General features: G+C 40.8%; 1 protein-coding gene across 6 annotated transcripts in view; it reads left to right on the top strand.

Moving 5' to 3' along the window:
• The window catches only part of prkg1b (protein kinase cGMP-dependent 1b), an 847749-nt gene that overhangs the window by 537105 nt on the left and 295483 nt on the right, over positions 1-15161 (top strand). For all 6 annotated transcript variants that reach the window (XM_068052493.1, XM_068052492.1, XM_068052491.1 and 3 more), the window contains one exon: positions 5275-5338. In XM_068052493.1, the coding sequence (XP_067908594.1) occupies positions 5275-5338 (64 nt within the window). The remainder of the gene's footprint in view (positions 1-5274; positions 5339-15161) is intronic.

Here is a 15161-nt window from a genome sequence, read left to right as displayed (position 1 = left end):
TTCCTAAAGTGTGGTGCCCAGAATTGACACAATACTCTAGTTGAGGCCGAACCAGTGAGTTGGGACTGGGTAATGCAGTGAGTCGAGACTGGATGGAGCAGTGAATCGAGACCGGACAGTGAGGTGAATCGAGACTGGACAGTGCAATGAATTGGAACTGGGAGATACAGTAAATTTGGTCTGGGTGATGCAGTGAATTAACATTCTTTTACATGAAAAATTTGTGTTGGAATACCACCAAAACTTTTAAAGCATCTGCTAGCTTTACGTGGAATAAATCTGGGCAGACTCAACCCTGTAGGTGCAATTCCACGGTACAAATTGCAATAATTTGGCAAGCTTTACTCAGTATGGCATAAGAATGGCAAGTGCGTAAATAGAAAGTTTTTATGTGGCTACTGTAACAGATACACGTGGAGAAAAAGGGGATGTGAAGGAAAGGTAAGAACAATTCACAGGTTTAACATTCTTTTAATTACTTAGCGGCCTGGATTTTGCAGTTGCAATGATGATGAAACTGTCAGTATTCACCATCCATATCCCATGAAACTGGCAGCAACTTCTGGAATCCACAGATGTGCAGTTAAATGCAGAATTTGCTGTTAGTGATTTTCTGCTCTTCCACAAAGTACACTATTGAAATCCTGGCAAATGACAGTCTTTAGAATTCATTAAACTGATGGGAACATCCCCCTTTAAGCTGAAATATTGCTGTTATTGCCTCGTTATTTAGGTATAACTGGGTTTGTAGTAGTTTATTTGTTCATAACTACTGCTGAAGAACCTCTCTGAACCTGGGAAACTAATTTTATATTTGCGTAAATTTTACCATTATGTTAATCCATTTTTTAATATTATTCAGCTTCTAAAGTGTGTGTTGCACTATCTGCAAAATTTATAATAAGTGAAGGATAATCAGTGCATTTTACTTTCTGTTTTGCTGTTGGTGAAAATTCTTCGATATGATTGGTTCCTTACCCCACTTGATGACATCATGTTACTTGATACCTGGAGATTCCCTTGACTTGGCACCAGATTCAAGCTAACATTGGGAAAGGGGAAATCTATGGCACAGAGATTGTTAGATCTTTGTGGGCAGTTTTCTTCGAGGTCAGCAGTGAATGACGTCACTTGGCTGCTGACCACAAGATCTGGATCATTGTATTTTAAGTGTTTATTTTAGCAATTTATAATGATTGTGTCTCCTGATATTTGAGTATCTTTACTGTTGTGACATTTAAGGCCCTGAATGTCCTGGACTTCAGGTCGCTTCTTCACTGTAACTTTACCGGCAGTATAGTGGAACCCCCATTATGTGCAAAGACAGGGTTTCCATTGCACATCCATGGGGAAGTCTGAGGAAATTCAATTGGCCCAGAAGTCGTAGCATTTTGGAAGAACGAGAACCACATTTCAACAACTGTTTGTGGGCTTTTTGACATCACCCCTGATCAGCCTAACTGCAATTTTAAGGTTATACCTTGTTCTGAATTCTCCTACCAGAAGAAATAGTTTCTCTGTATTTTCCCAGTTAAATTCCATTATCAACTGTGTTATGATCCTGTAGTTTTTTTTTTCTGGGAAGAATGCAGTGTGTCTTTAAGGCTGGAAAAGGAGCAGTACTGCATTAAGGCAGCAAGCTCCAAAAACGGAGTCAAAGAATGCATTCTCATTGCCTGGGATACAGCCATTCAGGACCAGAGATCGAGAGATACATTGTTACAATTTAATTTTGAACTGGTTTATAGTGGAAACAAACTGTTCTAACCGATAAACAGATACACAGCTGTGTGTTAGCACCCGAAATGAGATCTCTCAGACCATTTAAACTGAAGGAAGGGAATTAGTCTGTTTATTTATTACTCTCTCAAAATTCTAAAAAGTCAAGCCAAAACAGAGATCACTGATAATTTAAACTGAAGGAAGGGAAGTTAGACTGTGACAATCTTTTATCCCTCAAAAATTCTGGAGCCAAATTGATTCATTAAAAAGTGTTTGCAAGTTGTTAATTGTTGGAATTCATCGCTGGAGAAGGAAAGCATCAATTTCAACTTCTGAATTAGACTATGGACTGTTCTACTCTTAAAGAACCTTTCTTTTCTCCATCGGACTGCTGTGAGGACTTCAAGCAACCTCGGACTGTTCCACATGCGGCAGAAGCGTAAATCTGCAAGGACTCTAATTTTTTCTATTTTAAATGTTGTTTATATCTTAGTAGTGCTTAATAATTTAGTTTTTCTAATTAAAAATTCATTTGCTGATTTAAAGACACCTGGTTTGGTTAGCCTCACTCGGGGGTTAATATATGGTACAATTTGGCTGGGTCTTTAATTTGGAAAGTTTAAAATGATATGTTAGGCAATCTGTGGAGTGACGGGATTGAATCAACAGTGCGTTTCTCCCACCACAATCAGAATCATATATTTTGATTGGGGACTTTGACTTGAGCAGTTGGTCATAATAACTGAAACACCTTGATTAGTTCACCCCTCAACATTTTACACTCAAAGGAATACAAGCTAAATTTTTCAACCTGTCTTTATAATTTAACTCTTTTAAGCCATGGAAGCATTCTGATGAATCTACGCTGTATCCCCTCTAATATCTTTCCTGAGGTGCAGTGCTCAAAACTGAATGCTGTACTCTAGATCGGGTCTGACCAAGGCTCGATACAACTGAAACATCACTTCCTCTCCTTTGTAGTCTAATTCGCTTGAAATAAAAGACAATATTCTTCTTTACTTTTTATACCTGTCCACTAGCTTTTAGTGACTGGTGTACTTTGCTCCTTCACAGGCCTTAGTCTATCCCCATTAAGAAAATATTCTAATTTGTATTTCTTGGATCCAAGGTGCATGATCTCACATTTCCCCATGTTGAACTCCTTTTTCTGCTGTTTTGCCCACTCATTTCATCTTGTGTCTTTTGGTAACATCCAGCTCCAGCTCCCACCTGCACAAACTGCTGTGCCTCTTAACTTAGTGTCATCTACAAAACTGTTTCAGGATTAACACCAGAAAATTGTGATGCATAGAAGAATTTCTGGGGCTTTGGTGTAACATGTTCCCACCTGATTATCTACCCTACCCTTTGATTTAAAGTGGAAATTTCTGCGTAAATCTTATGTAGATTAGTGTAAAGTGATATTTAAACAGAATGTTTTTCTTCTAATGTATAAATACAATTTAATATAGGATTATTTTATATTCAATGTTAGTTTTGTAATTATTTTATAGCTGTAACATTGGGGTTAAAAAATCCATGGTGCACTTCCTGGCTGGAATATCATGGGCTTGGAGTGCAAAGCCTCCCAGTATTCATTCCCAGTCTGTACGAGGAGTAGCAAAGTCAAATATTTGCTCTCATTAGTTTTGAACTGCACCGAAAGCCGAATAAAGCAAATGTCTTGCACTGTATTAGTTAATAAACCGAGTGATACAGCATTAGGTTTAAAAATGTTTGTGTATAGAACTACCTACTTTACAAAGTGTTAAACATTCACCATTGGTGCTCCTGACACACGCCAGCTACCTATCTATCCTCCCTGTACTGAAAGCTATATGGCGTGTGAGCTGAAGACACACAATTCCGCTGCCACTAACTCTCAATTTCTTCCTCATGGGCCAGTGGCAGGTGGCCTTCAGTTATGGAGGGGGGGGGGGGGGGGGTCACAGGGTGTCAAGGTAACCAGCTCCATTTACTACTGACTCCAATCAACTGAGAAACATTAAGCAATTACTTTGTGTAGACTTATAAATCTTTCAACTTTCCCCTATCAACTGGAAGATTCCTATCTTTATTTTTTTTAATCAAGAGCTGCTGTAAGTAGCTGTGTGATAGTATTCTAAATGGCAAGACTGGCTTTCCAACAAAGATCAGTCAAAGATTAATTACTGACACAGATTGAAGAATACATCAGCACTGAGAGCAGGGTGACCCTTGTGACTGATCGCTCTTCAGATTTATAACACAAATTTGGTCGTGGGCCCACAGTTTTGGGACCTGGTTTACAATCATAGGAGGTTATGCTTTATAAGCAGTTAATGCTCGATTTTTAATAAGAATTGGATTATAATGAAATGGGAGAGGTTTACATATTTGGTAATATCGTGTGTGAATTTTGATGGACATGTAATTTAATATTGAAAGCTAGGTGTTGCATGCATAGTTAATTATTCAGACTGGAGTTTGCTCTGTCTTTTTCAGCCCAGATATCACTACTTTGTCTCGATTTTTCACCTTATTGTCTTGTGCCCCACATTCTTCCCTGAAGGAGATAATTCTACCTAGATAAAGATTGGGCTTGCTACTTCCTCCAAGATCCCTAAGTTAACGCCCTGCTCGGCTAAATGGATGAACATGATTCAGCAGGGATTATTCTGTACCCCGCATTCCCAGTGGAGAGAGGGATTGCATAGAGTGTGGACCAGAGAATTAGGGCTCCCTCTGAGCTCAGCTTCTCCGAGGATTATGGGATTACTCTTTTGATCCCACATTTGGTATATCCTCCTTAAGGCACTGACACTAATCTCGATGAAGATAATGGATTCAATAATTCTTGTGTCTGTTACTCAAAAGAGGCAGGAAGCTCGAGTTAAGCTGCACTCGATGCAAACAGAGGGAATCTCATGCCTAACACCTTTAGTATATTTGGTACTGCTGCTTTGACATTGATGCACATTCAACACTGTTTTGCACCAACATTGAAATTACACTTTTACTGCAGCTGTAAATGCAGCTTAGTTAAAAAAAATGTTGATTAAACAAATAGAATTGGAACTTCAGAAGTAGCATGGGTTCTATCTAAATACCCAAAGCTAAGTTAAAAAGAAAATCTTGAGGAAAATGATTTCTGTCTGCAATTGAATGAGTTGAGTTGCTTAAAATTAGAACAGAGTTCCATAAGCATCAAGGTTCTAACAAGTGAGTACGGCTTGCTCCTGAGATTATAGCCACTTTAACTCTGTGCCAGTGATGTGAACTGTGAGGCCCTCACAGCCAATAGTAAAGGCAGAGGTAAGGGAGCTTGTAATAATGAGGTCCTCACAGCCAATAGTAAAGGCAGAGGTAAGGGAGCTTGTAATAATCAATGCTTTATAATCTTATCACTTAATGAACAACTTATGTAAATCCATTTATTGCACAGCCTCAGCACCTTTATGGTCTACATCTATTTTGCTCATGGTGAGCAATTAATAGGCTTGTTGTGTAATGTTTTCTTGTAGATAATGAAGGAACATTATCTTATTAATGAAGTATTTTTCTATTCCATAGCGTTCCAACATTCCAGAACCTTTCAGAGGAAATACTCAGCAAACTAGCTGACGTTCTTGAAGAGGTGAGTAATGATATTTACAACACTTATCTGGTAATGTTTCAATTATATCTTGTCTGACATGCTTTCTGGTTGATAATTAAGATTGTAGAATTGTCAGTCAGCTAACAGTTGCCAGCAAACATTAAAACCTATCAAATCTAATACAATTTTTATCATAAATGTAATGGAGGAAGCTCCCACTGTGTGTTATGTGTAACAAAATCGTAAACCTGGCTGTAAAAAAAAGACACTTACAATTTTGTTATGAATAAGGTGCAGAAGAACTATTCCCCCAATGTGTTGTCCAACTGGTTGTATTTGTATGAATTCAGTGGCCAGTGTTTTCTGCTTAAGGCTAGATATTTCACGATATGAACCTATAAATTATTGTTGCTGACATGAAACACAGGATATTCCACTGCTTGCTATCTTAGTGTCAACATTAACACATTTAAAAGAAATGGATTAATATTTTTATTGCTCTGTTCAAATAACAGCCTGAGGAATGTCATATGAAGGTGTCAAGCTGTCACCACCCAAATTTCTACTTAAGCGTATTGTTTGTTTAAAAAAATCATCCAGTGTTTCTGCAGAAATGTGCTCTGTTAAACATCTGATGGAAAGGATTATTTTCTTTTAAGTTGTCTACATTTCAGCCCATGCTATCATTTTCACCATTAGCAGTGGTCCTAATTGTCAAGCTTTGTAAATATCGTACCAGAACCTCTTTAAACTGTCTAAAATTGTTACATTGTTTGAAATATAATTTGTCTCAGTAAATGAGGTTATACATTAAATCCTGCCATACATGGCAACAGTGACTGCACTTCAAGAGTGCTTCATTGGCTATAAAGTACTTTGAAGTTGTGAAAGACATTGCATAAATGCATGTTCTTTCTTTTATACCTACTCTACATATGTGTATACAGATTGAGAGTGATTAGCCGTATACCTACAGAAATACAAACTAATATACTGGAGGAGACTGAGAGAAAATACAAGATGGCCACTGATTTGTCTGAAAGTAAATAGGTCGCGTGGACACAGTGATGATGATCAGAATGTCACCTACAATACTATGATACGGAGGATGTACATGACACCAAGGGGGCAACTTGTAAATGGGAATCTTTGGAGAACCAAATATTTAAACCACCTGGGGATAAATGAAAGAAAGAATGAACTTGCATTTATATAGCATCTTTTACAACCTGAGAACATCGCAAAATGCTTTACAGCCAATGAAGTACTTTTTGAAGTGTAGTCACTGTTGTAATGTAGGAATGTCACAGCCGATGTGCATAATGTCCCATAAAACAGCAATGGGAGAATGACCAGATAATCTGTTCTAGTGATGTTGGTTGAGGGATAAATATTGGCTAGGATTGGAGGGGAGAACTCTCTTGCTCGTCTTCAAAATAGTACCATGGGATTTTTGAAGTCTACCTGAGAGGGCAGGAGTCTCATCCGAAAGACAGCACCTTCATCAGTTCAGCGTTCCTTCAGTACTGCATTGGGTGTGTCAGCCTAGATTTTTTGCTCAGATCTCTGGAGTGGAACGTGTATCCACAATCTTCTGACTCAGAAGCAAGGGCACTACCACTGAGTCAAGTACCCTGATATTCATGCAGGATAGATCATTTATGTTCATAGTGCTTACCTCTACAGCATTACTTGCAGAATAAAGCCTGGCTCGGGTATAAAACTAAAATATGACCTGGGCCCGACCCAACAACAGCCAACCTGAAGCCGACCCCGACTCTTTTAATTATTTTAAATGCCCGACCCGACCCGACCCGAACCCGACACATGCAGTCGGGTTTGGTCGGGTAGCCAGACTTTGCTGCAGAGTGCAGAGTCCGGACTGCACGTTTCCCGCCTTAACGTCCTGAATGTTCATTTGCAGTTTACTTCCCGGAGCAAGGCAGCACTGTCCACATCCAGCCCGACCCGAGCCGAGCCAGAATGCTGGATCCGGAAGAGAGACCCGACTCGACCCAAACCCAATGCATGTCGTCGGGTCGGGTCTGGTCGGATTTGGGTCGGGTAGCCATGCTTTATTGCGGAAGCATCTATCGGGCAATAGTATTGAAGCCCAGCACAGTAATAAGTAGAAAGAAAATCAAACAGTCACGAGCAACTGAACCATATCATTTTTTATGAATTTGATTTCCATATTTTACATTCGAAGTTTCTTAAATAAGTCATTTTCACTTGGGAGTGAATGGACATTAAATACATAATTAGCAAGTTATGCGAACGGTCTCCTTAGTATTTAATTAATGAAGTGGATCAAATAGGAACATTTGAAAATGTATAATTTTCTCTCACCTAATCTGCTGAGTGCTTAAAATGGAACAGACGGTGATGAATGCTTTAAAAAGGGATACTCTAGTTGTTTGTTTATTCATTATATGCAATCTGTATCACGAAGGCCCAGATTTTTATGTGCATTTTTATTAAAAACATGTTGAACAATGGGTTCCTTTCTATGAACAAAACTATATTAGTTACTGAATTTAGATTTATAATGGTTACAGCAATTCTTTCCTCCATTCAGATGTAGATTTGAAAGTCTACGTTCTTTATGAAAGGAAGAATGTGCATTGATAGAGCACGTCTCATGTACTCTAGACATACTGAAGCACTTCACAACTAATGTATTAGTTTTCAAGTATAGTCATTGCTCTTCTGTAAGATAAAGAAAAGATAAAGTTGAGTAAGCTCCTTTTGGAGCATTTTTGGCTCTCATTGTACTTGAATTCAGGATTTTAGGTACTGTATTCTATAATTATTATTATTGAATTGGAAGTTATAATGTTGGGTATTAACTGGGACTGATGATAAGTTTTCCATTGCGTTTGAACTATCGCTGTAATGTCATAATGTTTTTGTCTTTCTGGATAAGAAACTTCTTTTTCTGCCACTTAGGGTGTCATTGAACGGTATGGACAAGCCAATACCTCAAGACTCCCCCCCTCATCCATCTCACTAACTGCTGAAGTTTGCAATGATGCAGCATGGATACAGAAGGGCCAATTTTCATGTTAGATGTTTCTTTTTCCCCTGCCGTAATCTACCTCATCAGCCATTTTGAGCAGAGGCCCCATTTCAAATCGTGCTCAAATCCTGGGTTTCATAGAGGCATAGAGTGCAAAAGCAAAGAAATTATGGTGAAGCTTTATTAAACACGGTTCAGTCTCAGCTGGAGTATTGTCCAATTCTGGGCAACACGCTGAGGATGGGTGTGAAGGCATTAGAGAGAGTGCAGAAAATATTTAAAAGAATGAGGGACAGGGATGAGGGACTTCAGTTACTTGGGTAGATTGGAGAAGCTGGACCTGTTCTCCTAAGAGAAGGGAACATTGAGAGGAGATTTGATAGAGGAGTTCAAAATCATGAGGGATCTGGACAGGGAGAAAGCATTCTATGATTCTGTGTCAAGCCAGCAAGCTGCACTCCCCAAATTGATAGTCCATTGCAGCTTGACAGTTCCAGGCTGGAGCAATATTGGATGGCTTGGAATCCACATAGGCCCTTGGGTAGGTCTGGAGAGGGAGGTGGGGAGGGGTGGGGGGCGCAGTGATGAACATGGGGGAAGGCAAGACCATGCCAGCAACAACCTGCAGAGTTTTTTGTAGAGCTAGGAGGGGCACTCCTGGTGGACCAGCTTTCCACTGGCTCAGAACAGGGCAGCCCCTTATAGCACCCATGATCTGCTCATTAATTCTTGTAAACCCTACGTGACTCACACAGCCTAGAGGTTATGGTTAGTGACCGTGTGGACGTAGCATCATGATTTATAAGTGAAGAGGAGTGAGTGGTGGTACTAAGAGTGGATGAGAAACCTTCCTGATTGCCGCATGGCTGTCACCAGTAACCAGTCATACCTTCTCCAGTACAGCATCAAGTGCAATGAAATGTGATAGCTGTGTCACATCCTGTAGTTCTTCAATGCGAAAGGAAATGAAAGTTCTGGGCCTACTGACACATTAATAATCTGTCTTAAGTGTGTATGGGCAGCACATTAGCCAATGCAGCATTTCTAGTGGGGAACACCAGCAGCAGCCCTCACATAAGTTCCAGAATAGTGGTTGGCTTGGGCAAAGTGGGGAACGGGACCTGCGATTGTTAGGACTGTGGTGTCCGGGGGAGAACTCCTACTCCTTCTGGCTACTTGAAGGTTTTTCTTCTTTCAAAAAAAAAGTACCTTTCATTGGCAGACTTGGGAGGGGTGAGGGGAAGGGGAAGGAGGTGCACTGCAGAATCCTGCTCATTGTAAACAAATTTTATACAGAGCTCCTCCAACAGACATTAAGCCCCTCATAGCATATTTAAAGGGCCTAAAGTCTGGATGCCTAAAAAATGATCACCACCGATGTAGCAGTGGGACCGATGCCTTATGCAGATTGGGCGCAGGCCGACCCACTGTTAAATAGGGGCATTTTATGGTTGTAACGCATGCCAATCCTACCTCATCAGGTCTGTGGCGACTCTCTGCTGGAGCAATGTAAAACTAATCTCAATGCCCTGCTTCTTGTTTTGTTTCAAATATTATCTATTAATTTCAGTTGAAACTTAGTCAAATCGATTAAATTTACCCTGTACTGGACTGATGCAAAGGTCATAAAGATTGATAACCTGTTAGAATGAAATAAAAATGAAGATTACAGTACACAGGCTGAGCTTGAACAGACGTAACTTCACAAAGGTTTTGAGAAGATAAGATTTCGTGTGCAATTTGAACAATTCCAAGTTCAGCATGTTAAGGAGCAATAAAATGGGTTGCAATATTACAGATCTACTGAGACATGGGATCAAGATTTACAAGTATGAGAACAAACTAAATTTAAAAAAAGGGAGAAGCAATATGCAGACTTGGATGATTCAGTCCTTAACAAGGAGATTGTACAGGGCCCAACCTCATAAGGTAACAAAGACAACTATTAAAATGGTGCAATGAACAAGAGGTAAATAGGATATGCAATTCATATTCATCATGGAAGAACTGGTGGTTATGATTCCTTTCTCAATTCAGTGCTATGAAAAGATTAAAGATTAACATTTCTTGACTCAAATGGAAGAGTTAATATAAGGAAGAAGTGGACTGAAGAATTCGCCCATGGTTGGTCGTTTTATTCTGCTGGTGTTTGATAGTGCAGTGTGCATTTGAGAAGTAGGATTTGAATGCAAAGCAGCAATATGGATAAGAATTGCATCAGATTTCCAAAGTAATTCTCCGAAATATCATCACAATGAGGCTATACAGCAAAATACTCAGAAAATAACAAGCCATGCTAATGGAGGATGATCCCCAAATGTGCTTAATATCAGATAACAAATACAATACAGGACCAAGTTTACCCTGTACTGTCAATGTGATCTGAGGTTACTCTTGAAAAGGGGTTTACTATAGTTCAGTTATTGGCCTGCTAATGAGCACATGGGTGGCGTCTGGGGCACACAATGACAAGACACTGATCTTTCACCTCTGCCTGCAAACCTTTTCTTTCTCCTGGCTGTATCAGGCCTACATTAAGTGAATTTGAATAGTTGCTGTGGGGAAATGGAAATATGTGGAGAAATGCTCTTTTGTGGTGGGACTTGAGTCACATTGTTAGGGCCAAGTAGCAAGACCTTTACTTGACAACCCATACTAAATTGACCTAAGAAAGCTTGAATAGTTTGGACAGTTTTGCAGTGTTGACCCTCCTGGATTAACCTGGAGTATCCAGGAATTACAGGTTTTACTCCTGTGAGCAATCCAGGAGAAAAATTGTAGAACGTTAAAAAAAATTTCTTTTTCATTTTCATTGAACAGCTCTTATAGAATCAAAGAATGGTTACAGCACAGAAGGAGGCCATTTGGCTCATTGTGACCATGCTGGCTCTCTGCAAGAGTAATTTATCCAATCCTACTCGCCAGCCCTTTGCCTGTAGCCGTGCAATTTTTTTCCCCTTCAGGTACTTATCCAATTCCCTTTTGAAAGCCATCACTGAGTCTGTCTCCACCACCCTGTCAGGCAGTGCATTCCAGATCCTCACCATTCACTGCAAAAAAAAAGTTTTCTTCATGTCATCTTTGGTTATTTAATCAGTTTAAATCTGAATCCTCTGGTTCTTGACCCTTCTGCCAGTAGGAACAGTTTCTCCCTATCTATTCTGTCTAGACCCCTCATGATTTTGAACACCAAATCTCCTCTGAACCTTCTCTGTTTATTGATAAAAATATTGAAGATGTGTAAAAAAAAAGGCAGTTTAACTGGGCAGAGTGGTTGGAGATGGGAGATCATATGATGATATTCCCAGGTATATGTCCAACCAGCGTTGGCAACCCTACAGCCTCCTCAAATGAAAATTCTTTTGACAGTCTGCACCTGAGAAGTCAGCCACCTCTTGACCTATTTGGGATACAAATGCAATACTAAACTAGAGTGCCTCCTGGCTTGCCATAGTCATGTGACCTGTACCATGCGGTACTCTGACTGCTGGCAGCCATTACAGTCAGTTTCAATAAAGACTCAGTATACATCAGACTGGTGTCCTGTGAGCTCGTAACATGGTGTCAGAGTGGAGCTGAGATTAAATGTTGAAGAGCTAGTTACAAGCACAGCTATGGAACTAAGGCCACAGGGATGGTCAGAACTGCTAAAAGCTTCTAAAAGCCGAGGAAGCCATAGAAAAGGAACAAAGAAACTGCTGAAAGCACAGGGCAAGACAATTTTCCTCTGCCTGCGCCAGTCGAAATGAAAGGTGATATGAAAGAGAACAACAGAACTGGCAGTTTTTCCACTCACAATGGCAAAATTATGAAATTGCGACAGATTTAATTAACAAACCAGAGCAGCTGCAAGTAGCTACACTTTTATCAGTGTTGGGGAGAGACTGTTACAAGTGTATTCCACCCTATAGCTCTCTGAAGAACAAAAAAACAGACAGCAGAAATTTTGAAAGCCCTGAAGACACACTTTGAACCCCTAGTGAACATAACCTATGAAAGGTATGTGTTCAATATTAGGGCCCAATGTGCAAAAGAGTCCATTGATCAATATGTGACTGCATTAACACAGCTTGAAGAATCCTGTGAATTTGTGCAACTAAAAGATGATCTAATTAAAGACAGGATGTTTTAGGCATAAGAGATCTCGCAGTGAGCACATGTCTGCTGAGAGAGGAGAAATTGACTCTCAGGAAAGCGATTGACGTATGCAGAAGTGCTGTGGTTGTAAATCAGCAGCTAGACCATATTCATGGCAGAACAGACCAGGCCTTGCATGACGCTGATAGACATTCCAGGCCAAAAGGGCAGAAAGATCACAGACAAAGGGCAGGATGCAAATACAGCAGAGGACATCACGCACAGGAAAAAAAGGCATGTCCAGTGTGGGGAGAGCAGTGTTCTAACTGCAAGAAGCTGAATCATTTTGCACGCAAGTATTTGGCTAGAAGGAAGGACAACAAGCAGATACAGATGGCCACTGGAGAGACATCAGTCGAAGATTCTGATGAATCACTGTACAGCATACAATGGGTTGTTTCAGACAGATTGATCAGTGATAAATGGTTTGTGACTGTTGGAATGATGACTGCAGAAGGAGAATAGCAAGTCAACATAAAGTGCCAGATAGACACCGGTACATTATGCAACATCACGACCTTCACATATCTGTGTGAAGTGGCTCAACATGGCGATCCAAAAATGAAGCCCTCAAAAGTAAGGTTGAGGTTTCATGAGTTACTCTGACAGCCCATTGCAATGGCAAGAACTAAGATCTGGAGATCCAGATCATAGATGACAAGCAAAAGCCACTCATCTCAGCAGAAGCAAGTCTAAAGCTTGGACTGGTAACCCTCAACATGCCAGAAGAGAAAACCCGGGAGATGGCCTACAGAAGCAGGCGCCAGCGCTGGAATGGGAAGGCCTTTGCCAGTCACAAGGTGACGCGAGTCATACAGGTGGCGAGGAAGAGGAGATCTGGCAATCGTCTGCTCAGGCGACCAAGATGGAGGCTGTGGGGAAGGTGCACTCAGATTCCGCAGAGCGGGCAGACAAAAATCAAGGTGATATGGCAGAAAGCCAAATTTCATTTTGACAAAACTGCTGAACCATTGCCAAAATTGAGCATTGGAGAACCAGTCAGGGTATAAACCTTCAACATGCTCAACAAGAGTCAGCCCAAGTGACATCTTAGGATCTGCACAGAGCAGTTGTCACCTTGATCGTATGCTGTGGCAGTGAAGGACCAGAGATACCGTCACAACCGCAGGCACACACACTCAACTGGAGAAGCTGTTCCTTCACGGCAGGCGGCCAATCAGGAAGATGAGAACTGACCAACTGCACAGACCACAGAACAACCATCAGCCCCAGAGGTCCACAGCACCCCAACAACGGGAATGGAACAACAGTTACCGCGGCAACAAGTGACAAGGGAACGACACTCGCCGGAGAAGGAAAATCAACCAGATGAACAACCAATGACAACGCGCACCATTAAGAGACCTGCACAATTTAATGACTATGTGTGCAAAGACTGACAGGAATGACGAACTAATAATGCATGAGAACAGTTGTGTGCATAGTGGGTAACTTGGGCAACTCACAGTGTCAATGATAATGTATGCACATTTTTTTGTGGTTTTTTTTGTATGAAAAGGGGGATGATTGGAATAGAAATGCAATAATGTACCAATGTGCCTCCTGGCTTGCCATAGTCTTGTGCCTTCTACAATGAGGTACTCTGACTGCAGGCAGCCATTACAGTCAGTTTCAGTAAAGACTCCGTATACACCAAACTGGTGTCCTGTGAGCTAGTAACATGACCTATAAAATGTTGAATTATCCAATCATTTTAATCACATGACTTTGAATTAAGAGGAGCAGACTGTATTTCAAACACCAACACGAGCTGAGAAATCAGGGGTTAGAGAATATATGAATTGGTGGTTTGCCTCTCTTTTGCCTGATCGGTATAACATGCCATTTCTGTTGTTAGAAATTAATATATTGCAAGGTGCTTTCTCACAAAGTGTGTAAAAGCCTCACTGAAGTCACATTGTAATGTGAATTTAGGTAAATAGTTCCCAGTCATAATTTATTTATTTTTATTTATTGATACAGCACTGAAACAGGCCCTTTGGCCCACCGAGTCTGTGCCGACCATCAACCACCCATTTATACTAATCCTACACTAATCCCATATTCCTACCACATCCCCACCTGTCCCTATATTTCCCTACCACCTACCTATACTAGGGGCAATTTATAATGGCCAATTAATCTATCAACCTGCAAGTCTTTGGCTGTGGGAGGAAACCGGAGCACCCGGCGAAAACCCACGCAGACACAGGGAGAACTTGCAAACTCCACACAGGCAGTACCCAGAATCGAACCCGGGTCGCTGGAGCTGTGAGGCTGCGGTGCTAACCACTGCGCCACTGTGCCGCCCAATTTACTGAGCTCTTCACCAGGAATGTGCTGGCAGCTTTGTACACCCATATAAAATGGAAGGAAGGCAATTTCTGACCCGTAAGAGTTAGAAGATTCTTACAGCTATGTTGTGGTGTTTCTTTTGCTATCTGCCATTATACTGTTGCAGGGATTTAGAAGAGGAAGAGGTGTTTCTAAGGAGGGATCAGCGACTGGTGCAGTCACACCAGAGGTTTTCTCAACCTACTCCAGGCGCCAGGTCCATCGACCTAATCAGAACTACATAAACATATCAGAAGAGACCTGCCTTTGCCATCTATGCTTCACAAAGGAGTTAGTAATTAAATTGTGCCATCTTCTCAAGACCTTCAGACAGCATTTCCCCTTCCTCAACCACTACTTCCTACAGTTTAT

The sequence above is a fragment of the Heterodontus francisci genome, chromosome 20 (assembly GCF_036365525.1).
Source record: "Heterodontus francisci isolate sHetFra1 chromosome 20, sHetFra1.hap1, whole genome shotgun sequence".
NCBI lineage: Eukaryota > Metazoa > Chordata > Chondrichthyes > Heterodontiformes > Heterodontidae > Heterodontus > Heterodontus francisci.
The sequence above is the reverse complement of the archived record's forward strand: the minus strand, read 5'-3'. Positions and strand labels throughout refer to the sequence as shown.